The sequence below is a fragment of the Podarcis raffonei genome, chromosome 16, assembly GCF_027172205.1.
Source record: "Podarcis raffonei isolate rPodRaf1 chromosome 16, rPodRaf1.pri, whole genome shotgun sequence".
Taxonomy (NCBI): domain Eukaryota; kingdom Metazoa; phylum Chordata; class Lepidosauria; order Squamata; family Lacertidae; genus Podarcis; species Podarcis raffonei.
Window position 1 is genome coordinate 29,722,533 of NC_070617.1, and position 25,625 is coordinate 29,748,157.

At 43.1% G+C, this 25,625-nt stretch overlaps 1 protein-coding gene and 1 long non-coding RNA gene across 3 annotated transcripts in view; one reads left to right on the forward strand and one right to left on the reverse strand.

Annotated features, from left to right (window-relative positions):
* MAPK1 (mitogen-activated protein kinase 1) overlaps window positions 1-9,423 on the forward strand; it is a 23,202-nt gene extending 13,779 nt beyond the window's left edge. Inside the window, exons 6-9 of the mRNA XM_053369283.1 lie at window positions 519-650; window positions 1,731-1,840; window positions 3,252-3,379; window positions 4,893-9,423. Of these exons, the coding sequence (XP_053225258.1) occupies window positions 519-650; window positions 1,731-1,840; window positions 3,252-3,368 (359 nt within the window). The 3' untranslated portion in view covers window positions 3,369-3,379; window positions 4,893-9,423. The remainder of the gene's footprint in view (window positions 1-518; window positions 651-1,730; window positions 1,841-3,251; window positions 3,380-4,892) is intronic.
* LOC128404042 (uncharacterized) lies at window positions 8,790-25,600 on the reverse strand. Of its 2 annotated transcripts, none has more exons than XR_008328044.1 (4): window positions 25,495-25,600; window positions 23,762-23,844; window positions 22,588-22,685; window positions 8,790-9,159 (listed from the first exon to the last, which is right to left on the reverse strand). It is a non-coding gene; the product is annotated as an uncharacterized LOC128404042 (long non-coding RNA). The 2 variants fall into 2 exon arrangements; XR_008328045.1 differs by lacking the exon at window positions 25,495-25,600 and adding an exon at window positions 24,863-24,877.
* Between the last annotated feature and the right edge of the window lie 25 nt (window positions 25,601-25,625).

Here is a 25,625-nt window from a genome sequence, read left to right on the forward strand (position 1 = left end):
GGCAAGGGCACAATCCAGCAGAAACCTCCTTGATGTAAGCGCCACAGAAACAAGTAGAAAATGAACCAGAGCAAAATTCCTCTTCAGTACCATCCTTTGATACAAATTTTCATTATCCATTGGTCCACAGATATGAACTAGTTTGAGATAATTAAAGAATACCCCATAATTTCCCTTCAGTGCTGCTCCCAGTTAATTTAAGATACAGCTTCCAGATTACTAGCAACTGCTTCCAACCAGTTTCCAAAGTCAGCCCCTGAGCAGGGGTTGAATCTGGAGGTAACCAGAGCAGGGATAGTGTCAGGAAAGGCAGCAGCTGGTGAAATAACCTTAATTAGTGGAAGGTGCTCAGTACCACAAATGACAGGTGGTTGTTCAGTGACACACCTGCATCTATTAGTACACCCAATCTAGTAAATGATAACAGATTTAAGAAACTTGATATTAATCTTTATCAAATGCATTCAAGTGCTTTGTTTCCACAATAATACTCTTTTCTCTATTTTATTGAATTGTAGGAATACTTGGATCTCCTTCTCAAGAAGACTTGAACTGCATAATCAATTTGAAAGCCAGAAACTATTTGCTTTCTCTTCCGTACAAAAACAAGGTGCCATGGAACAGGCTGTTTCCAAATGCTGACCCCAAAGGTAACATAAAAAGATTGAGATAACAACTAGAATATAGTGATGCAAGATTTGTGACCATTGAATGTAGCAAGGGCTGAAATCTTGCCCATTAAATCTCCCTTCACAGAATATAACTATATAAATTATGTTATATTTGTGTTTGGTATCAGATTCATTGCAGCTTGTAAAGAGCTTAAATCACAAAAAAGTTAAGAGATTTGTAGTTTGCTAATTTCTGTTCCCAGTTCATATTCATTGGGGCTAATCACTTCATGTGCTGGTGGTCAGTGGCACTCTAAAGGATGGTTGCTCACCCTAGACATTTCTTGGCCAAATGCTCATGAAACTGTTTTAGCTGGTGCTTTTTTCTTTTTCTTTTGGAGTTGGGAGTGAACCTCTATCAATTGTGCTTGACTCCAGATTAACAAAGCTTGGAAATAAGGCCCAGGTGCTATGGACACGCACACAGTGCACATGGGCATTGCATTTCATGTTTGGGTGAAATCTACACACACATAAAAAATGCTGTGAAAATGCTTTTTTAAAAAAACGTTTTGAAAAAATATATTGAATTTGCCATAGCTCACTGTCGCCATCTTGTTTCACATTTGTATTTTGCACTTTGCAACACACTTAAAACATTTTATTTGCAGCTGTATAGCTGAGTCCTTGGTGATGAGCAGAGGTAGGGAGCCTCTTTGGCTTCTTTTGCACCCTTCTGGGGCAGAAAGACATAAGTACACTGACTGTGGCAATGTCCAGCAAGATCAGAAGCAGAGGGCTGGCAAGTACCTCAAGACAAGCACACTTGCAAGTAATTTTCTTGGGAGCAGATAAGCAGTAAGTCCAGTCCAAAGTCCCATAAAGCATTCAATGATGCCTTGGAACCTGTTAGGGAGGTTGTAGGATATGGTTTGTTCTCCTATAAACTATTTTTCTTCCCACCCTCCAATCTCTGTGTTCTGAATTAGGATACATATGTCTTGTGCTGCTTGCTAAACATACTCAGAACTGCTCTGAATCATGCCTGAAGGGAAGAACAGTGCTGAATTAATATGGCTGCATTACAACACAAACTGATTCTAGCTTTCTCTACTATAGCTCTTGATTTGCTGGATAAAATGTTGACCTTCAACCCTCATAAAAGAATTGAAGTGGAAGAAGCTTTGGCGCATCCATATCTAGAGCAGTATTATGATCCAAGTGATGAGGTAGGGGAACATTTTATTTTACTTGGTTTGAAATCACTGAAACTCTTTAAATAGATGCTTAGAATAGTTTGGGGAATAGAGGAAGCTAGCAAGTAAATCACAAACAAAATTCATAATTTTATATGTACTAGTAAGTAAGTAACTTTATATTTACATTTACAAGCAGATCTGATCATCTTTACATTTCCCTTCTTTTGTCAGGCTTCACTAACAAAATCACTGTTAAAGTGACAAAATTCTGTGCAAGCACACTCACTAACATTCAGCAATCCATTCTAGTGTGATTGTGAGTGTGTGACAATGCTCACACATCCTAGCCCTTTGCCATTCTCTTAATTCCAAATACATTCGTACCTTGGATCTCAAATGCCTTCGCTCCCAAACAAATTGGCTCTTGAACAAACAAAACCTGGAAGTGAGTGCTCCGGTTTTTGAACCATTTTCGGAAGCCGAACATCCGGCGTGGCTTCCGATTGGCTGCAGGACACTCCTGCAGCCAGTCGGAAGCCACACCTTGGTTTTCAAACGGTTCCGGGAGCCGAACGGACTCCCAGAACACATTCTGTTTGAGAACCAAGGTATGACTGTAGTTGTTTGCTGGCCTGGAAATTGTAAAATTGTTTTTGTTTGATTGTAATTTAATGACTGATCTGTGATCATAATAATAAAGATTGATATTTATATATTTATGTTTAGATGGGTTCATATTAGACAATTGACACCATGTGACTCTCAGATGCCTTAGGTTTTAAATTCTATTTGAGAGCAGTGCCACATTTTATGTAGCAAAAACAACTGTTCCATCTACAATAGCTACACCACTGTTTACCATGACAAGTGTCTGTCAACACAGGTGAACATATGATGAACAATTCCTGTCAGTCAGAGCCCCCAGATGTACGTACATAATTGTTTATGTCCATGTATCTGTCCAGACTTTGTGCATGTAGCATTTGTGTTTAGACCCCACAAACAGTGCCACTGTACAAGAGCCATACGCTCATGTTATTTGTAATTTGCTGTATAACACAGGAAAAAGATTTCATACACTTCATTGCGTTCTTACTTAACACATTCTGTTAGACACTTTCACTCTGACGAATAGACATGACTGTCTTCACATAACTAGAAACAACTCAGACCTAATCTGACAAGAACACTGCATGAAAATTTCCTATAAAAATGTAAAAAGTAACACACAGTTGTCCTCTGCTTCCTCTTTGGTTACTAAATGAATCGTAAAACTAATTTTGCTATGCTTTATTATTTTTTAAAGACGTATCCTGCTTTTAAACCACCTGGTCCTCAAAGTTGTTTACCTTTACCTCTCTGTTACCTCCCTGTTTCCTATGGTGGTTTGGAACAAATTTGTAAACAGGTTTAGTAAAAGATTTCATGTTGCTGTTGTTAGCCTGTAGCTGAAGCACCCTTCAAGTTTGACATGGAGCTGGATGACTTACCAAAGGAAAAACTGAAAGAACTGATTTTTGAGGAAACTGCTAGATTCCAGCCAGGATACAGATCCTAAATGACATACAGGTACATTGAATTTTAGCCTAACTGTGTAAAACTGGCGCAAGAAAATAACAGACACAAAATGTGTGATGACATTTTTCTAAAGTAATTACTTTATAAATCTTGAATTACTGGATATCATTCTTGAGTAATCTTGGGTAACTTGGGGCCTTCTTCTGCAAGGAAATTCCCTGCTAGCCATCCTAAAATCAAAAAGATAGAAGTTTGGCCCCAAATTGAAAAATGGTCCAAAAATAAAAATAATTAAAACCGCCCAAAATTCAAAATAAAGACTCAAAATCACAAAGATAAAAATCCAGATAGCCTCAAAAAGCAAAATAGAAGTCAAAAACCCTCAAGTCTCATTGCTGTGTTGCAAAGGAAAGGGGAGGAAAAGGGCAGGCGAGTTGGAGGATCAACACTAGAACAAAAGAGCCCTTGTGACTTTGAGGAAACAAAACAAAAAAATATTTCTCCAATTTAAAAATAATTTTCAATAATTAGTAAAAAAAACCTCAGAAATCTCTGGAATTCTTTCCTATACTGGACCCATAACCTTATGGCGGGCATTATTAGGTAGGTGAGGGAATGTAATTAACTATATTTTATTCCCCTATAGACCCCGATATGTGGATTAGCAGCCAAAGGGATCAGCTTAGCGCTTGCACTTAAAAGTATGGGACTGAGCAGAGTTTAAATCCCATCTTAAGCAGTTTAATTGAAAGCATAGGACTTAGCTGTTAGGCTGATATCTCCCTTTATTATCCCATTTATCAAAGAAACAGACTACAGACTGAAAATTAAGTTTAAAACATATATTTTACTCACAGTCAAGCATTTGTCCTTAGCAGCAGAAACAAATGCAGGTAAAATATTTTTGGGGTACAAAATGGAATATTTTCAAAATGGAATCTAGGCTTGGGGGCAGACCAAGACATGTTCATCTGCTCACATGGTATGAAGGAGAGAGAGAGAGAGAGAGAGAGAGAGAGAGAGAGAGAGAGAGAGAGAACAGGAAATACTTATTTTGCTTCTTCCCCCCTAGGAGAGAAGGGGGAAATGACATCACACGTTTCTATAGTCTGAGTTTGCCTATCAGCAATACAGCTCTATGGTCTTAACCCCCTCACATGTTAACTAGCAGGAATATGCATTGTTAGATGTGACTGCATATCTCCCACACTACAAATTTTAGTCAAATGTGCTTTGGGTACACCTGGGGGCAGAGCATAATTTACATTTGATTAGTAAATAGTGGACACAATTGGATATTTCAGTAGAGTATTAAATCCAGTACTGTTTGGATTATTTACCTGCTTTACGCTTCTTAAAGATGTTGCAGAAGGTCTTTCAGAATATTTAAGTGAAGACAGGAGAGAAATACTTTTCAAGAATGTTGGTTCAGCTGCCTTGGTTTGCTTTTTTGAAGGCTGTAATTTGATGGTTGTGTCTCATTTCTAATCTCTTCTACTTTATCAATAAATGCACACACGGTTCTTTATTAAAACTTGTTTCCTCTTTGCCTCCCCCTCTCCAGGAAAAAGGAGTTCAAGGGCTGGACATACTCCACATAGATGTTATCTTCCTGGTTCTTTATCTATGGTCATGCCTTGTGGCCTATTTCAGCTTATCCACTAACCACTTCAAGCCATTCAGGAGAACCATTTCTGGTAGTCCTGGCTTTTATGCTTTCAATGGATTCTTTATTTATGCCTGAAAAAATTGTCACTGATATTCCTGTGTGTAATGTCCATTACTGACCTTTATGCAGTACTGTACTTCCATATGCACCTACTGCTGACAATACTGCTTCCTTTTCTGTTTTGAAAGATGCAGTGTTTCATCCCCAGATTTTAACCTAGAAGTGGCAGACAAAGATTTCTACATCGTGAACTGTTTTATTTTCTAGATTTGTTTTGTTAGTAGCATTTTTATTTTTTAAAGAAAAAGCTACAATTTAGGGCACTTTAAGTCAGTGGCATCCTCCACTCTTTTGCACTTCTTTAAGCAGTAGTGGTTACTAACATGCACAGTGCAGATGGACTGAGTGACAGTACAGGTGACATTAATATTAAAATCATGCGCTTGCTCTGATTTCTTCTACACATGTAAATTATTTATTGCAGGGCATTTTACTAGGACATCCAGAAATCTTGCTTTGTTAACCAAACCTTAATGATGGGCGGGGGGCCGTTCTGTCACCTCTTTCAGCAGTCCTAGGTACGTCAACAATTTTCAATTTGAATGGTACTCCCAAAGCATCTACTGTCATATTTGAAAGATATTCATATCCTAAGCATGTTTACTCGGAAGTAAATCCCAGTGAGTTCAGTAGGACCAGTAGGTATTCTTAGAATGATAGCCTTGCAGACAGAAAGTAGCAGCTCAATAGCAGTGAGAGAGTAATTTAGATAACCACATTTCATCTTCGGTAGTTTTCCGTTGTGGAAAGGCGCCATGTGGTATTCATTAGTGAGTGGAAATATTCATATGAATATGTTGAACTCAGTCTACATATTAAATATCAATGAAACACTTCAGGTATCTTTACAATTTTTGAATTTACACGGAGGGCTCTGACAAAGGAACACTGCATCTTTGAATAAGAAATTTAGAATTTACCTTGCTGTAATCTTCCCTGTGGTGATAAGCTCTGATTTGATCTACTGCTCAGTTAAATTGTTTATTGATAATGCTGATTTAGGGCCACCAAACGAAGCTATCACTAAATCATGTTTCATTGAACACTTTACCTTTTCTAATGATAGCTCTTTAAGTATTTGTTTCTGAAACTGTATCATGTGGAGTTTACTAGGTGTAATGTTCCAGTGCAGTGCCTCCTTTACTTTCCCCACTGCTCTGTGGTGAGAAATTTGCCTTGTTTAAGATAATTACTGTGCCCTCGCATGACTGTTACAAGCTTTCTGTGCAAAGATGATTGTCTAAGTGCCACATGCCTACAATTGAAAAAGTTACCTCCGAGTTGTGTTGAATTAAATTCTATCCAGCAAATAACTTAGGAAAAAAATAGTTTTGTTTTAGCTGTTTTTTCTCTGCTCTGTTGTGTTTTGGCAGCAGTGAAGAATAGACTGTATAAAGAACGCTTACTAATGCGAACAAAGACGCACTTGTAATTAATCAAAAATAAATTTTAATCTTGTATCTTTACATTAACCTTTCAAATAATTTTATTTGCTCTTTGATAAAGCATTTAGATGGGAATCTGACGTCTGTTGTATTAAAGGACACTTGCTGGTGATAGCACTAATTTTATCTGCAGTATAATTTAGAAAGCATTAACCTAGACTCTTGGCAGCTCTTATCATTTTACATATTTACTGAGATTGACAGAACAACTCCCAAGTAATGATACATAGGATGGTTCCAGGCCCCTGTCCACCTCAAGTTAGTGATAACCAAATCCCATTGAAAGTATTGGGACACTGGTTAGTCACACCTAAAATCCTTTTGATTGGTTCCAATGGGGCATGCTGCGCAACCCTAAGCATGTTTACTTGTCTCATTGAGACTTAAGCTGCAATCCTATGCACACTTACCTGGGAGTAAGTCCCATTGAACTCAATGAGGTTTACTTCTGAGTAAATGACTTTAGGATTGTAGCTACAGACACTTTAACTGAATTCGGGGCCCAGTATAAAAGGGTGCTTACAGGACCCAAAATCCAAACATTTTCTTAATGAATAATTTAGGAATTTGTTTAAGCAGACTAACTTTTAGTAAACAAAAGTTTGTCTTCAAAGGGCATTTTCTATTAACTCTTATGGTCCATAGTACTACTTCTTTGTAAACCACGAGTAGGGGACATAGTTGGGAAAACTGCGAAGATGTCAGTTTTATTAGGATTCTATACTTCGCTGTTTGTACTCGGGTGGAAACTTTTCTTGGTCGTTTTACAAATCATATCTTAGCCAAATGCCTGCACCTCATTCAGTTTATAGCCCTAGGCTCTGCCTGTACGATCATTACAGAATTAACTTGGTGAGTTTTGACTGTTAGAAAAGCTCTACTGAAATAACACCACCGTTTTATTAAGAGCTTTGCCAGCTTTTCATTTACTCCTTGCAGTTATGCTTTGGAGATTTAACTTTAGTAGTATGAACATTACCTTGGATTTACAACTCTACAAAAGAAGCCATGGGCACAATTTACTAATATCTGGTGCTTTGAGGCATTACTTCTGTCTGCTTTTAAAACAGATTGACTTGAAAGCACTAATTGCAGACATCAAATGTTTTAAGGAGTGAAATTCCACCTTGAGCATAAAAGCAGGATTTTCAACAGGAAATATTTTTAAGATAAATGCTTATACCAATGGGTTTTTATTACCTGTCTATTTCTGCATGACTGTCCCAGGAATTCCTACTAAAGTGATGGAGAACATGAGCTCATGTTACCAATATAGGTATGCAGTTATACTAAAGTTTGTTCAGGGATCTTTGGTATAAGAAATGCGTATTTTGGGTTTCATGTGAGTTGAGTGCAGAATGTGCATATTCACCGGTCACTATATGAAATCCTTTGGATAGCTTCATATTCAGCTTGGAGACTATGCATATTGATCAGGCAAAATATATACACTATTCATTCTGTCAGTTTGTGCACATTCTCCGTTCAGCTCCTGTAAGCTGCAACATATGCAAGCTGCCAAACATTCCAGTCTTCGGCTAGTAAGACCCTGCAATTCAGTGGTATAATCCAAGAAAATTATGTTTCCTGGCTGTGATTGATTGAACTTTTGCTTTCTGAGGCCTACTCCCTCCTGCCCCAAGCCATACGTGTGTGCCATACATGGGAAGCCTCGTAATGTGTGTTTTAATTGGTAACTGCATTATCACATAGGTAAGATATGAGAGCTGCAGGAGGACTTTGGTAATTGAAGGCAACCAAGTTTGTTTCTGCTTTAAAATACTTAAATATGAAGCCGCCTTAGAGAGAGTCAGATCATTGGCACATCTACCAAAGTACTTGCAGTGGCTCTCAAATATCATTAATAGGGAGGTTTTTCCCAGCCCTGCTCTGCGATATTTTTTTAAGCCGGAGGTGCCAGGGATTGAACCTTGGACTTTGGGGCCATGCAGACCTTATTGCTTCTGCTACTGAGCATAATGTGCTATATACTACGTGCTACACTATGGTATATTTATAATTTGTCAGAAATACATCAGCCAAGAAGCTGTCATGGGGATTGTAAATTCTTAAAGGGTACGTTGGTTTCTGTAAGTTCAGTATCTATCCCAAATGCTTGCTTAATAAACCAATTTTTAAAATAGCTCAGATAGGGGTATACATACTTATGATTTCACTTTTAGTCCTTTGCATAGTACTTCTATATTTATAAAGCAATGTTTTGAAGCAATCCCAAGTTTAAGGGAAAGTATTTTTGTAAGTGTTGCAGTTTAAGTCCAAGAAATCCTTTTCACATGAGTCTAAAATGCATTTATGCTTTGGCTTGAATGATTTGTCTGAAATACAAAACGCTAATGAAAAGTGCACCTTGGTGAAGTTCATCCTAGCCATCAGTGTTGTAGCATGTGCTGTGATCAGAACTGAAGTGATATATTGGAAGAAATTCAACCATAGGACTAACCTTGTGACCCCAGAAGAAACTTGTAAAGGCTGCAGCAGGTTTACTTTCTATTGTTGCCTTTTCTTGTGGTGTTTCAACGTAGAGCACTCCCAAGGAAATATTTCTGCTTTTGTATTTGCTTTGTACTGTTGGTGCCTTAGTCATGTACCCCAAACATCCCGCACAGCTAATTTTAGTTAATGGTAAGATTTAAAACCTAAAACGAAAGCAAAATTTTATAACGGTTTTCTGTATGTTGTTACATTATAACAACTAAACGTTTATATTGTGTGACAGATTTGTGATTTGTTTATTATGATATGTATAGAATGACTGTGAGTAGAAAAGGTTTATATTTCATCTTCTGTTGATGTAAACGTATATACTTTTTTTTAATTAAATGTCTTTTTAGTATATGCCATCTGATTCTTGTATAAACAAATGTGAATAAATCATTAAATTGTGATCCTGGATTACCAAAGTAAGAAAGTATTGTGCATATGTAGAATGAATGTGGCAGCTCCCTTTCTTTAACAACAACACCAAAAAAAGCAAGAACAAAATGTTAATTGAGGACACATGAAGATAGCGTATGAAGATTTTCAGCACCCAAGTTAAAGCTGACTCTCTTAATTATCTTAAATCCATTTTTGCCTAAATAATAAATTAGCACTTCACGGATTTAAAAATAGAAAAAGTAGTATAGTCCACTACTTATTATGCTCAGGTTAAGCTATTTACCAAATAACCCTGTGCTGAGGGACCGGGGGTGGGGGGTGGAATATGCTGCCATTTTGCTTGCAGAACAGCCACGATATCCTGTGTGCTCTTCCCCTTCCTGTGCTAACAACTGCTGGAACAGCACAAAACACCAGGCACCCTCCCAATCTCCATGGAAGCACTGTCAAAGCCAACAAAGTAGGAATTGCCCACGGAGTGAGCTGATAAATGCCTGCCAATGCACACCACTGTGTCACAACCTGGTGACACAGCCAGCAAGTGGCCAAGTCACCAGGCGCCACTCCAGGCAGGAGTTTGAGTCCCCTTCGCTGCTCATGAGTACCATTTTGGAGCATAATATGCATAAGGAAAAGAAGACAGTTCACATAACGCCCACATCACTTCCTGGACAGGAGACCTGCAGCCAACCTAGGTGCGCACCCTTGGGCAATATTCAAGAACTGAGGGGCGGGGAGACATTCCACCCCCCACTCCATAGCATGGCAGCAGTTGCTAATTGCATGGCATGAGGAATCTTGTGTCATGGAACTGATCCAGGGTAGATTCCAATGTATAGTTAGCAGAGTAACAACTTACAACACTTTACAGGATTCCCCCAAAATAGACCAGAAGCAATTGCATTTCATCCAGCAGAGCTTTAATTGCTACTGAAGGCAAATGAGCATCATGGTCACAAATCCAATACATTCAGGATTGGCACTGTCCATAAGAAATCCAGTGGCGGCAGACTTAACTTAAACTTACAAGTCTAAACCTTGACACTAAGCATACTATGTACAGAACACCACACCAGAAAGAGAAGAGACAGAAAGAGAAAGTGAAACCCAGGCTCCTCCTGGCCTATAATTATAGTCAGCATGAGCTTGACAGAAGAGATAACAGAACCAGTTTAAGCCAGCTGTACTTGGCTTCTCTGAAGGAATAACCGAAACATCAAGAAGTTTCTGCTTGTTTCTTTCACACACAGAAGCTTCCAGTACCCTCTTGAATTAATTAGAATAGGAAAGATCTCTATGCATCAGATCAATACTTTCTGTACTAAGAAATGCAAACTGACAATCTGGTCTTCCGATGTCATATTACACCACCCACCTTCCTGACCATTGGCTGGGGCCAAAGGGAGTTGGGAGTCCAACCCACCTGGAGCACCACAGGTTCCCCACTCCTGGCTTACACTTTGCATGTACAGGTGCTGGGTTTGAATCCAGGGTACCATCCCACCCTAGGAAAGGGGGGGGAGGGACCTGAGGGGCAGGCGCTCCTGAGCCAATCAGGAAGAGTGCTGCATGGGCCAACTGCCTTCCCCATGCATAGGACAGCCAATCCCTTCCCCTGACAACTCACATGACCAATCCACCATTACCCTTGCTATTTTGCCTGACAGGCAGCATCCCTGTCCTCCAACTAACTGACTGCCTCATGCACTGTAACAGCAACAGCACCCATTCTATTTGTCCATCCTGAGACATCGCCTACTTCACAATTCAGACTAGAGAACCCTTGCCCTTGACAGTTATAGCCAAAGGGCAGCTGAAGCCAAATCAAACTAGAGGGAGGAGACAAGACGGGCATCCCTGTCGGCCACACCCTAGCAACAAAGAAACTGTGTGGCAAAATTAAAGCCTTTACCAAACTTATGAAAGGCATCCTAAAAGGAAAAAGAAAAAGTGTGGCGTTCCTGCACAGTTACTCCTGTGCGTAGGGCAGCAACAGACATCACGATAACAGGTGTAAAGTCCCTTCGGGCTCCAGTTCCCCTGGTATAGGAGCATGTTTGCCTCACTGTTACAGAGCTTGCAAGGGTCTGTAGAAAACACAGCATCTAAAAACTCAGTAACCGTTTAATAAAATAGCAACCAGGGGCCTTCCTTAAAAGGATGGTCTTTACAGTAGAAGACCATCAGGTATGGGAGAATCTCTGGGCCAGAGATTCCAAAGTCCATGTGCACTGAAAAGAGGCTTTTTTCAGATTCTGCAAGAGAGAGGAATTACACCTTTAAAAAAATTGACCCACCTCCTTGAGAAAAAGAAGTGGGAGGCTAGCCATATTCCTACCATATTCTCCTCCTACAAGCCTATCTATAGGAAGGAGTTAAGTCTATAGATGAGGTGTGATGAATCTTCGTCCCTCAAGCTGTTGCTGAACTGCAACTCCCATCCTCGGTGGCCATTGGCTATGCTGGCTGGGACTGGCTGGAGTTGTAGTTCAGCAATATGTGGAGGGTCAAAGGTTCAACAAACCTCCAAATTATTCTACCACTGGCAGCTTCCATCTCAGGAGAACCACAAGTGACTGACTGCAGGCTAGCCCAACATATCTTGAAGTGGGTCCTAGAAACTTGCGCCCAAAGCATATAGCCTAGTTTTTCAGGTTCTCCCGTCCCAAGAGAAACCTACTGCATCACTGGTGGCAAAAGATCTATGTGAAGAAGTCCACAATCACATGAACTTGGCAATTTGCTAATGAAATTGCAAAGCCCACTGAAAAGCATAGAACGGGGGAAGGGGAACCTTTGACCCTCCAGATGTTGCCAAACTACAACTCCCATCATCTGTGGCCATGCTTGCTGGGGCTGATGGGAGTGGAAGATCAGCGACAAATGGAGGACCAAAGGTTCCTCCTCTCTACTGTAGACCTGATTCCTGTTCCTCCTTATGGCACAAGTTTTCAAAGGGAAAAAATAAGAGATTAATAGATATGAAAACATTCAAGATGGAAATATTAGCTCCTCCATGGCTGCAGCTGTATCCCCAGGAGACTCTAATGCCTATAGACTTAAAAGGATGCCTGCCTACATTGCTACCAGAAGCTATAGCAGAAAAATGAAGCAGCAGTGTGGAAATAATAATCACTGTGCAGATCTATTTTTAAGCTGCTTACACTGCTTGTTTAGCGGGTTGTCACCGGCATGTGAACCCTGCAGATTACAATCGCTCTCCCAGCTGCGAGAGAGGGCACTCAGCTTGCAATTGTTTGCTTTTAGAAAGTTGGTGCTGCCACCCTCTTAAATTGGCTTTTAAGACAGGCAGCCAGCCAGCAATATACACTGCTTTAATATAATTCTGTGAAATGCATGAAGGTTCCCAGTTGCAAAGAATCGGGACTCGTGTGGGTCTCCTGACAAGCTCAAACTAGGCTTCTTGAAGTTAAGAAACTGCTCTGGTTCCTTCTCTCACACTTCAAGTGGTATGCTGGAGCTGTGCAGGAAGACTTAGAGCAGGGCTAGGCAACCTGGGGCCCTCTCCTGATGTTTCTGAACTCCAGCTCCCATCATCCCTGACCAATGACCCTGCTGGCTGGGGCTGATGGAAGCTGGAGTCCAACAACATCTGGAGGGTCATAAGTTCTCTACCACCTGACTGTGACCCTGGAAGAAGAAGAACGGAGGCGGTAGCAACCCAGCTGAATTCTGTGAGGCCTTTGTGTGTGCGTTGCTGGTGGTGGATCTCTGCAGACTGTGGAGCCAGGTGCCATGAAGAACAAAGCAGGGGTGTGTTCCTCCAGATGCTCCTGAAGTATCACTTGCATCACCCTTTGGTCATGCTGGCTGGAGCTGATGGAAGTTGGGAGTCCAACAGCACCTGGAAGGAAGCCGTCCCTGGACTAGAGGCTGAGTCACATGTAATGCCCTGGGTATTCTCATGCAAGTGGTAGAGTCGCCATTTATCCATCACCAAAGAAGACGCTGCTTTGCCTGTATATACTCAATTTATATAAGAGACAGTTTTAGGGGGAGAAATAGCCATAATTTAAATGGAATTGCAACAGGTTGTATCCAACATTAGTCCTGTTCAGAGTACATCCATATGGTGCATTGATTACAGTGGGTCAGCACTGAGTTGGCTGCAAGAAAAGGACATTTCACTGTAATGTCCTTGGTGCCCGCTCAGTCTGCTGTCTAGATTCTGATTGTTGATGGGCATCTTAAATGATTCTGCTTCCCTCCTTTCTTAAGGTTCTCCAAACAGAGGACTATTCTCTGTAACAGAAGGCATACAGCCAGCCTGGCTAGCAGTCTACTTGCTTGAGTAGCGTCGTGTGTGGAGTGAGCAAGATAATTAAGCACAGCAGCGGCAGCTATTGCAGTTTTTCTGCTATTAATTCATGGCCCATCACAAAAGGCTTGTTGCTTTACAAATATTGTACTCATCATTAGGGACGAGTCAGGGCCAAAAGAAATGTGACCCGGAAGACATCCATTATCAGGTCTCTTAAAGTGTTCCCCCCTTAGCAGAAACGAGGCACATGGGAAGCTGCCTTATATCAAGTCAGAGCAATCGGTCCATCCTGCTCAGTACTGCATACACCGAGTGGCAACAACCTTTCCACTGTTTCCCAGGTTTACCTGGAGATGCCTAGGATTAAACCTGAGACATTCTGCATACAAAGCAGACGCTCTACAACCAAGCCACGCCCTTTCCTAAACTTGTGGTCCTCTGTGGTTAAACAGTAACTCCCATCTTTGCCGACCATGGGCTGTATTGGCTGGAGCGGATGGGAAGCAGAGTCTAACAGCAACTGGAGAGTTACAGGATCCCTAGCCCTGGTTTAAAGCAACTGCGAGAGGATGGTTTTTATTGCAGCAGTGATGCTGGAAAATGCATCAGGCTGCTCACCTGTTAAGATCTTCTCTTGGGACCCTTCACAAGCTGCCTCTATGTTGCAATAAGGAAGGATACCAATAGATTGTCCTTTCCCCATGCCATTAATAAAGGTAAAGGTACCCCTGCCCGTACGGGCCAGTCTTGCCAGACTCTAGGGTTGTGCGCTCATCTCACTCTATAGGCCGGGAGCCAGCGCTGTCCGCAGACACTTTTGGGTCATGTGGCCAGCGTGACAAGCTGCATCTGGCGAGCCAGCGCAGCACACGGAATGCCGTTTACCTTCCCGCTGGTAAGCGGTCCCTATTTATCTACTTGCACTCGGGGGTGCTTTCGAACTGCTAGGTGGACAGGCGCTGGGACCAAATGACGGGAGCGCACCCCGCCGCGGGGATTCAAACCGCCGACCATGCGATCGGCAAGTCCTAGGCACTGAGGTTTTACCCACAGCGCCACCCGCGTCCCATCCCCCCATGCCATTATCCTGATCCAAATCACAACCCACCCACCCCCGAAGCTGCCTCTAGACCATGGGTAGGCAAACTAAGGCCCGGGGGCCAGATCCAGCCCAATTGCTTTCTAAATCCGGCCCGCGGACGATCCGGGAATCAGCGTGTTTTTACATGAGTAGAATGTGTCCTTTTATTTAAAATGCATCTCTGGGTTATTTGTGGGGCATAGGAATAGGAATTCAAAATATATTCCGGCCCCCCACAAGGTCTGAGGGACAGTGGACCGGCCCCTTGCTGAAAAAGTTTGCTGACCCCTGCTCTAGACTCAGTTTGTAAAAGGACACATTCTTTTATCGTGTCTGTATTCCCTGCCCCCCAGTGGGAGTACTGGCAGGAGAGAGGGTGGGCAGGGGGTTGGGGGGGGTTTAGATCAGGAAAACAGCACAAGTGGAGGAAAGCTTCAACATCCCCTCCTCCAGTAGCACTGCTCTAATCAGAATTGGAGCCGCTCTCCACAAGTGCTTTAAAAACCGTGAAACATGTTGCAGCATTTAAGGGCTTGCGCAAACTAAAAATTAGAAAATGTGTTGGGAGTGGCCTTTGCAAAAAAAAAAAAAAAGGAGAGGGAGGAAGGAGGTCTAGAAAGTAAGGAAAATAGTAGCTGGGTGAGGTCACTGGCTTGATGGCTATTTGCATACTTTTGCTCACAGATGCTAAATTTAAGAGCCCCCATTATACAGAATTGTCTCCTCCGTAAACAGGTTCTGCTTGCAGCAGCAGCTGAAAGGCTAGGTGCAGCTGTGACATCCAAATAAGGAAAACTGTGTTCTCTGTACATCAGAAATGGGTTCTAGTTGTTCCGAAGGCTGCTTCAATAAATGCAGAGCTATAATTACAGCATATAATTAGATGAACCAGAATCCTTTGCACTAGCACCAGAGGAAGAGGTTTAGGTTGGAGAAGTATGATGTGGGAGACTCCCTTCAAATGCCTGTCAGTTTTGGCTGCTAGAAGTCAATGATGGTCTGTGACTCATCTAAGTAGTGCATGATGTATGTCATCGTCCGTCCCCCCCAAGAAAAAATCTCCAGACCCGGCCCTATTGTTAGGAAGAGAGAGGCAGTCACCTCGGGTGGCAGAAATGGGAAGTGGTGGGTATGTGTTGGAGGGCAGAACTGTGTGCGCCACGTAGCCCACCCTGTCCCTCCTAGGCTAGGATGCTGCCTTCTGGGAATGTGGTCCTGTCCACAGTCTACTTTACAAACAAAAAACAAAAAACCTGACATATTTATTTTCACATGCTGTGTACAAGCAAGTCACTGCTATTCAGCGCAAGCAGATAATGCAATGAGCAGATATAGAGAAATGATGCAACAATGATAATTCAGCATCTATAAGTGGGAAAATAACAAAAGTAATACACATTTAAAGGGACGCGGGTGGCACTGTGGGTTAAAACACAGAGCCTAGGGCTTGCTGATCAGAAGGTCAGCGGTTTGAGTCCCCGCGACAGGATGAGCTCCCGTTGCTCGGTCCCAGCTGCTGCCAACCTAGCAGTTTGAAAGCACAAAGTGCAAGTAGATAAATAGGTACCGCTCTGGCGGGGAGGTAAATGACGTTTCCGTGCGCTGCTCTGGTTCGCCAGAAGCGGCTTAGTCATGCTGGCCACATGACCCAGAAGCTGTATGCCGGCTTCCTCGGCCAATAAAGCGAGATGAGCGCCGCAACCCCAGAGTCGTCCACGACTGGACTTAACAGTCAGGGGTCCCTTTACCTTTACCTTTAATACACATTCATCCCTCACTTCCCTAGGGTTCACCTGGATAGACTGGTGGGGGTACTGTCACCATTAAATCGTCAGACTTGGGAATCGGAACAATATCCAGTTTGCATCTTTTATTCCCACCACAGAACTAAAATTCCCAGAGTTCCCTGAGAAGAGGGAATGACTGCTAAACCACTGTGGAAATCATACCTCTGTGACAGGGGTGCTAACTCCTGAGGATCCAACTCTTTGCCCCCCCCCAATATTTCGGGGAGGACACTGCCTCCCCAATGTTTTTTAAAAAACTGGGTTGAGCACAAAGCCAAGCACGGTGTGGCTTCAGTGTGTGGCTCCTTCTCCTCCTGCCATGGAGTGTTAGGAGGGGAAGCAGCCCTGGCTGGTGGCGGCAGCAGCAGGAGGAGGCGGAGCCACTGAAGCCACGCTGCCACTGCGTTCAGCTCCGCCCCTGGCTCCTTTGACATCCTGCCATGACATCAGGGCGTCGCACACGCAACATGGGCACCCCCAATCTCCCTCACAAGTTGGCGACTCTGCTTAGCACCCTTGAAAAACTACAGTTCCCAGGATGCTTTGGGGGAAGCCACAACAGTTTAAAGTGGTATGAGGCTGTTTTACATGCATAGTGCTGATGAGGCCCTACTTCCGTCCCCATCCTCCTTGCTGCCAAATCTCAACACTGAGACTAAGGCGGAGGAAGCTGCCAGCCAGTGCGAGCCTATGAGCTGTTTGTAAGTAAGAAGGCAGGCTAGCAGGGGCTGGCGAGGCAATGCCCCGCCAGCCGTGAAAGTGGGCATCTCCTTCTGGAAGCCCTGGCTTGGCTGGCCTGCTTTTTAAAAGAACTATTCTAGGGTGGATGTCAGAGCGAGGTTACTTGCGAAGGCTGCCTTGCCAACAACAAACAACGTGGCTTGTGACATCTGCGGGGCAACAAAGAACATAATGTTTCCTTGCGAGGGACAGAATGTTGGTGGTTCTGTTGGTCGTTGGTGCGTCTGCAAGGCCATTAGCTACAGGATGGCAAAGTGCAGCAACCCTTTGGCTCAGCTCTTGATGCAATAATTATATGTTTAAATGGTTTGAAACGCCACCAATTTTTTTCGCTGCCGGCTGGTGAGATGGAGGGAGAGGAGGAAAGAGAGGGGGGGGGGGGAAATGTATTTAATTTATGGCTAGAGAGAACAATATAGAAAATCTGTTGCTGTGGTAGCATGCTATCTTACCAGTCCGTTGGCTGCAAATAGGAGATAGGCAGTTTTTCACACTACTAAGAAATTGTCAAAGGGAGGGGTGGCAGAAATGGGGGGGACATCTTTTTTTTATTTACAGATTTGCTTACTTAGAAGCAAGTCATTCTGTGTTCAGTGAGGACAGCGGGAGAAATGTGACTCAGTTTGCATTTGTAGGTGAACCCACCTCGCTAATCCACACTTTCCAAGCCAATTACCAAACCAAAACACAGCCACCTTTGGAAATCCACACTTCCCCAAGTTTTGCAGTGCAGTTCTTCAGCCAAGCATGGGGTAATGTGTCCACTGAAATGCATATATTAGTGAAAGTAACATGCATTATTCTGGAAAAATTGCTCCGAAAAAATGTGCATACAGTATTAGGCAAAACTGCATGCAAACATGTATATTAGGAGAAATTTGTATTAAAATGTGGATGGGTTTTTTTATAAGGACTTTTAAAAACAATGCAGACTGATATGGAAACAGGAGACGTGAACTTAAGGCTGAAAAATGAGAAGCTGAAATTGACAGATTCACCCATCCCTAATGGTCAGTGGGGACATACTCCCTGGTAAGTGTGGACCTTTGGCTGAATGTGAATTGTGAACCCCACTTACTTCTGTTAATTCGCCCTTGTTCAACTAATGCTCTCCCATGCTTTCTCCTTCCTAAACCAGATGATTCACTCTGCAATCAATGCAGCTCCCCTAAAGCACAAGTAATCTCTGGATTTAGGGCCACTTTGATCTGTGGAACTGGCACTGCTAAAGGTGCCACATGATACTCGTTCTGCATTGGTAAGAAATTGATCTTTTTGTGCACCTGCACTTGGGAACTCCCTGTCCATTGACATCAGGCAGGCGCCTTCACTGTCCTCTTTCCGGCTCCAGCTAAAAACTTTTTTTGTCTAGCCAAGCTTATCCAGACACACAGAATATTGAGAGGCATTTTAATCTGGCTTTTAGCTTACCATTTATTTTAATTATTTTAAAATGTTTTATATAGTTGCTTTAAAATGTTTTTACTGATAATTCTATTGTTTTATTCTATTTTTACAAATTGCTCCGAGGCTGTTGCTTTGTTTACAATTAAACGGTGTAAAATTCTTGTGGAACAATTTTTTTAAAAAAAATTATCAGAGTTTAATACCACATTTAAGCCAGGTCCATAAAATGCTCAAGGAGGGTATAAAGTAAGGCTGGGGAGGGGTTTGATCAGGGGAGAAGGTGGTAGCTGAGGTGAAGCTGTGGCCTAAGGAGATTCTTGAGGGTCAGATATGTAGGCTTGGAGGGCTATATCTAGGCCCCAGGCCTGAGGTTCCCCAACCCGGCAGTAAAGTATAGTCAACCAGTGCTAGGCAAAGTAAAGGTAAAAAAAGGTCAAGGACCCCTGGACGGTTAAGTCCAGTCAAAGGAGACTATGTGGTTGCGGCGCTCATCTCGCTTTCAGGCCAAGGGAGCCAGCGTTTGTCCACAGACAGCTTTCCGGGTCATGTGGCCAGCAGGACTAAACCGCTTCTGGCACAACAGAACACCGTGACGGAAACCAGAGCGCACGAAATGCCGTTTACCTTCCCGCCGCAGCAGTGCCTAGTTATCTACTTGCACTGGTGTGCTTTCAAACTGCTAGGTTGGCAGGATCTGGGAGAGAACAACAGGAGCTCACTCAGTTGTGGGGATTCAAACTGCTGACCTTCTGACTGGCAGGCCCAAGAGGCTCAGTGGTTTAGACCACAGCGCCATACTAGGCAAAGTATGGGCTGTAATATGACTGCCTGCTGATGAACCTATCAGAGTCTAAGAGCAGCATTCTGCACTAGCTGCAGTCTTCAGGGAAGCCCAATGTAGAGGGCATTACAGCAATCTAAGCAAAGGTTTACAAGAGCATGCAGCAGAATGGCAAGGCTATCCTGGTCCAAGAATGACCACAGCTGGTCTCACCAACTGGAGTTGGCACCAGGCCCTCTTTACCACCTGGTTCTCAAGTGGCAGTGCTGGATCCAGGAGTACCTGCCCCCCAACTATGAAGCTGATGCTCTTAGGGGGAATGTGACCAAGGGCAGATCATACACCCAGTTTCCCGTCATGAAAACTGCCCATCGGTACACCCTCTGTCTCGACAGGATTCAGCTTCAGTTTATCATCCCTCAAACAACCCACTATTGCCTCCAGAGCTGTTGTTAGCCCCTCCTTCTATGATAAATGTTTGCCCATTAAGGAAAAAAAACCCCGGTTGTCGATGAATTATTTTTCCTATACAATGGTACCTTGGTTTTTGAATGTAATCAGTTCTGGAAGACCGTTCAACTTCTGAAACGTTCGAAAACCGAAACCTCAATAGCTGACAGCTATCTTGGACTCAGCGGAAGCCGCGTAGCGTGTTCAACTTCCGTGGTTTGTTCAAAAACCGAAGCATTTACTTCCGGGTTTTCGGCGTTCGAAAACTGAAACGTTTGACTTCTGAGACATTCAAAAACCAAGGTAGCACTGTATAATGATTTATCATTTTTAGCAGACATACAAAAAAAAGACACAGGAAATTCCACCACAAGATGGAGCCACCGTAATACTATATCTATGCATGATGGCCTATTGCTATAACCATGTTGTCTGGATGCCACCAGCAAGACATGTCATAGTACAGTGGTACCTCGGGTTACAAACACCTCGGGTTACAAACACTTCGGGTTACAGACTCCGCTAACCCAGAAGTAGTACCGCGGGTTAAGAACTTTGCCCCAGGATGAGAACAGAAATCGCTTGTCGGCGGCACAGTGGCAACAGGAGGCCCCATTAGCTAAAGTGGTACCTCAGGTTAAGAACAGTTTCAGGTTAAGAACGGACCTCCGGAATGAATTAAGTTCATAACCAGAGTACCACTGTATAGAGAAAGCAACAAAGAGTATTGAGGCACACTAGAGAATAACACATCTATTATGGTATAATATGCTCTCAGCCCCAGCCAGTGTGGCCTAAGCTCAGAGAGTTGTATAGGAATGCAGGGGAGATAGGATGTTGCCTTATACTGAGTTTATACCACTGGTCTGTCTAGCTCAGCAGTATGTACACTGACTGGCAGCAGCTCTCCTGGATTTCGGACAGAGACGCTCTCCAAGCCCTACCTGGAGATGCTGGGGATTAAACCTGGGACCTTCTGCATGCAAAACCGATGCTCTACCACTGAACTATGGCCCTTAAGAAACCACGTTGGCCCTACACGGTCAGGGATGATGGGAAGTGGACCCCAGACTATCTTCTACCTTCTTCTTCCCAGAACGCCCTGCTAAAAACTCTCTTTTCCTGTCAACTCACACCCACTTACCCTGACAACTTTCCAAACTCTGTTCACAGGGCAAGGGGGAAGGACAGTTCTCTTGCATTGCGATGGCACTCAATGGCCCTGTATTGTTTCTTAATGTCCATAGCTTGGCCAGGTCATTTTGCATAGGCGAGCCCATGAATTCCTCTATAGCTGGGATTTCTAGCTTCACATCCCAAATAATCAAAATCCTACCGTTTATTAATTTCTAGGGTTTAAGGGAGCCCCCCCCAAAAAAACCTACTATAACAATATCTACCGTATTTAATGATCCTTAAAGATAACAGCCTTCTCTTAAATTACTGTGCTCTTTTTATCTCACTGCTCAGACTGTGATTCACTCTCTGAATATGTAAACAGGGGAAGAGGAAACTGTGGCTCTCCTGATACTTCTGGTCTTCAGCTCCCAGCGGCCCTGGTAATTGGTTTCACTTGATGGGGCTGATGGGAGCTGGAGTGCATTCGGAGAGACTCTGATTTCCCAGCCTTGATATAAGCCTAACCAATCAAAGGTGAGCTCAGGAGTTGTTATTCCTGGAACAGAGCCCATGTAAACCAGTTGCTGATAACTGCAGGAGGGGAACTTGCTCTTCTTAGGTCATTATGGCGTGTCAAGTATTTTACCTAAGTCCTGTTTGGAGGAAAGGCTGTGTGCATGGGAGTATTCAGAGGGTGGGAGAGAGCAGCTGTCTCCCCAATCAAGTAAATAAACAAAAATACTTCACTAAAAATAGAAATTGCAGAAAGATTTTGACAGATTTTTCTGAGCACTTGGGGACAAAAGAAAGTCATTTAAAACAACTGTTTTTGAGAAATTTCATTCTGAATCTGATAGACAGAGCCAGACAGAGGCACCCTGTCTCCCTAACATAAATCCTGGCTATTGCCCATGGCTGTGCCCTGCTCTGCTTTATTTATAAAACTGCCTTTCGCCAAAAATGGTTGCAGGGTTTAACAACAAAAAATTAAAAAGTAATGTAAATCATAATACAAAATAAGCAAAAACATTTTTTTTATTCTAGTAAAGTACATAAGTAACAACAAAAATGACTTAATCCTTCAGACTTAAAGCTTGACAACAAAATGTAGGTTTTTACCTGACACCTAAGAGAATAAAAAGTTAGGTCAAAGTCATTCTACAGATGCAGGCTGTTCCGCAGGCCCGCACAGAACTCTCATTTAACACAGGGACCATCCAGAGACCGTCTTTCGTTGATCTTAACACACCAGGTTGATATTGGAAGTGTTAACAGGACCCCAGGCTATTCAGGGCTTTAAATGCCAACATAAGCCCCATGAATTGAGCGTGGAACGTAGGGTTATTGATCATCATGAAGTGGTCCAGCATTAAATGAGAGTGTAGTGAATTAGCAAAGAAGAGCCTTCGAAAAGGCCTCAAGACCCCTTCCCATGCTGAGTGGCGCATCCTTCTTTCAGGGGACCCACTGTGCATGTGGTAAAGAGTGACATCGTAAGTGCTCACAAGTAGGGTTTTTAAGTCATGTGCATCAACCTACCTCCCCATAGTATGGACATCCTGAACCTGCCGTCAAGTCTTCCTGTACTGTTTTGGCCGTGCATTGCTTGGCATAGGACACTGTGGCTGTGGAGATTCCTAAAATTAAAGGTGAGGAAAGCTCTTTTAATTATGCTGAATGTATATGAAGGTAAAGATGCATACTTTATAAGGCAACAGAAAAGTAGCTAACTTCCTGCTATAGAGCACGTCGCCAACACTGGTGCAATGGTACCTTTGAGGTCTTTTTTTTTAAAAAAAAAAGCTTTTGTACTGCTGAATTGATTATAATTGTTTCATCATGGATGTTTTAGTTGTATTTTTTTATTTGTTATTATTTGATTGCTATATGACACTTTCTGTGTTATACAACATCTCTAAATAAATAAATAACATTAAAAGGTTACAAAGTCACAATCTTGCAGATTAAAAACCGTTACCTGTTCCAGATGTTTATTTTCCTTACGTTATTGAGTTTCACTTCACATAAGGGGGCTTCTTAATGCATCAACGTGGCCATGAAGAGGAAATGCATCACCAAAAGGTGCTGGTTCGTATATGCTAATTTATATGCATAGGTTTACATTTTAAAATAATTCCTTTTGTTTAAATATAAACTTCTCCGACTTCAACTATGTAATAGCAAGGAGACAACACAAATCAGGAGTTGGGGGCTTTGTTTATGTAGCCAGTTTCACAAAGTATTTTCTCCCAAAGAATCCTGGGAATTGTAGTTTGCCTCTCAAAGAGCTATAATTCCCAGCACCGTTAACTACAGTTCCCAGAATCCTTTGGAGGCAGTCATGAACTTTAAATGTTTGGCGTGTGCGCAGCCTGTGTAATCTTATGCTTGACTATGTAAGAAGGAAGTCCTTACTGTGTCCTGTGTAGACTTATCCATGGGAAAGCATGCATAGGATCGTAGCCTTACAGTGCAATCCTATTCCAGCCTATTCAAAAGTAAGTCCCTTTGGCTGCTGCCTAAATTAGATAAACAAAGAGCAAAATACATTACTTCTGGTGAATGAGTCACCATAGCTGCTAGTGGGCCGTGAAAATTTGTGCCCCAGGGTTTTTTTTAGATATCTACCCATGTACTACCTGAAACCAGAGGGGCACATTGGTTGCCAGATGTGACTTTTTTCAGCTCTCCACCACCACTATAAAGATTTTACCTGAAGGACATCAAGTTGATGAAGGTTGGCAGACAGGGGTCCTCTTCATCAGATGCACCATTGTTCTTGAATTACCAGTTTATCTGGGAAGAGCGGGGGGGGGGGTAAATGAAGAGGCCAGAAAGAAAGGATATAGTAAAGTACAGTCAGTGATAATGATTAAGAACAGCCATTCAGGGAAAGCACACAAAACAATTGTGTCGAAACAGACATCCTGGTAACAGCAAGGCAATTAACAAATGTAGTGTGATAAAAATCCACAAGTGAAAGCATTGAACCTTATGATTACGTAATTTATGTATCAGATTGATATATAAAAACACAACCAAAACACTCAACATCTCTCCCTCTATATTATATAGCAAAAAAGGACAAAAATTGACAATTCAATTTGAGCCTGAGAAGTTTACAAAATAATCACAGCGACTTTTCACAAAGGCTTTGGTAGGCAAAAACAATACAAAATACTCCTCTGGAATTTGTCTCCACATATTTCCTTGACAAAGAGAAATTACTGGTTATCTTGTTATGATAAATCTTTAATAAAAGTAAAAGAAATTATCTAAATGTGTTGGAAATCCACAATCAACTTTGTTTCTATAACAACCCAAAGTTGAGCGGCACCATAAAGCATTAGCGTTTGTGGACTTCATCAAAGCATGAATTGTTATCCTTAAGATTATCCGCACAAATAGTTGCCAGCATAGGAGCCAACTTCTAGGGGCCAAGGTCTCTTTAGCCCTCCCAATAAAATATTTGATGGGACCGCACCATCAAAGTGCAATAAATAGCTCATCAGCTAATTAACACGTGATGTCATTTGAAAAAAACAACTTTACCCATATTATTTATTTATTTAAATTTGTATACCGCCCTCGGTAGATCTCAGACAGTTCACACAACATAAAAATACAAGATAAAAACCACACAAAATACGTATTTATCTATGTATTCTGCATCATTACTGCATTCCGCACACGCCGCCCTTTGCAACAACTGCAACGTTGTTGTTTTTAAGAAAGTGGGGGAGTCTATGACTCGTGATTGACAAGGTGCTACGGCGGCGGCAACATCCCACGTCTATTATTGTATATTCAGTACTGTATTTATATATTCATTTAACGGCTACAAACTCCCGCCTTTCCCAGACGCGCATGCGCCTTGCCTCAAAGTCCGCGCGCGGGCCAAACGTCGCCGTGCTGCCCCTCCCCCCGGCCCACAGCGCTTATTAACGGCAGCGCGCAATTAGCCGCGCGCGCGCGCCCCGCCTTGAAAGTCCGCGCGCGCGGGACAGAGAGGGCTAAAAGGGGGCGGAGTTGTTGGTTTTTTAAAAAATCCCACACAACCCGAAAGGCCGTGTGGGAAGCGGAGGGGGTGTTTGAAAACCACGAATCCACGTTTTTTAAGGGCGGCTCAGGAGCCTCAACTGCGCGCGCACCAAGTGTGGGCGGAGTTAGAGAGAGAGATGGGGAGGGGGGCGGAGAGGGCAAGGCAAATCACGAGTCTTTCGCGTCGAAGCGCGCGCGCTCGAGGGGGGGAGGAGCCAAAACGCGAGCGTTCCTCCCCCCACCCCCCACCCCACTCCCGCTTCTAATAAATTAACGACACCGCGCGTGCGCCTTGGGCTGAAGTGCGCGCGCGAGCAGAGGGGGCGGAGAGAGAGAAAGGGGAAGAAAAAGCAGAAGAGTCCAAGCAAAACAAAAGCCAGGCGAGGGGGCGGGGCGGCGTTAAACCTGAGGGGGGTCGTGAAGGAGGAGAGAGTGGCGGCGGCGGCAACCACGACGACACCGGCGACCGAAGGACGAGCAGGATGACTTCTCGGTCGCTTCTGGGCCCTGAGGAGAGCGGGGGGGCCCGGCTCGGG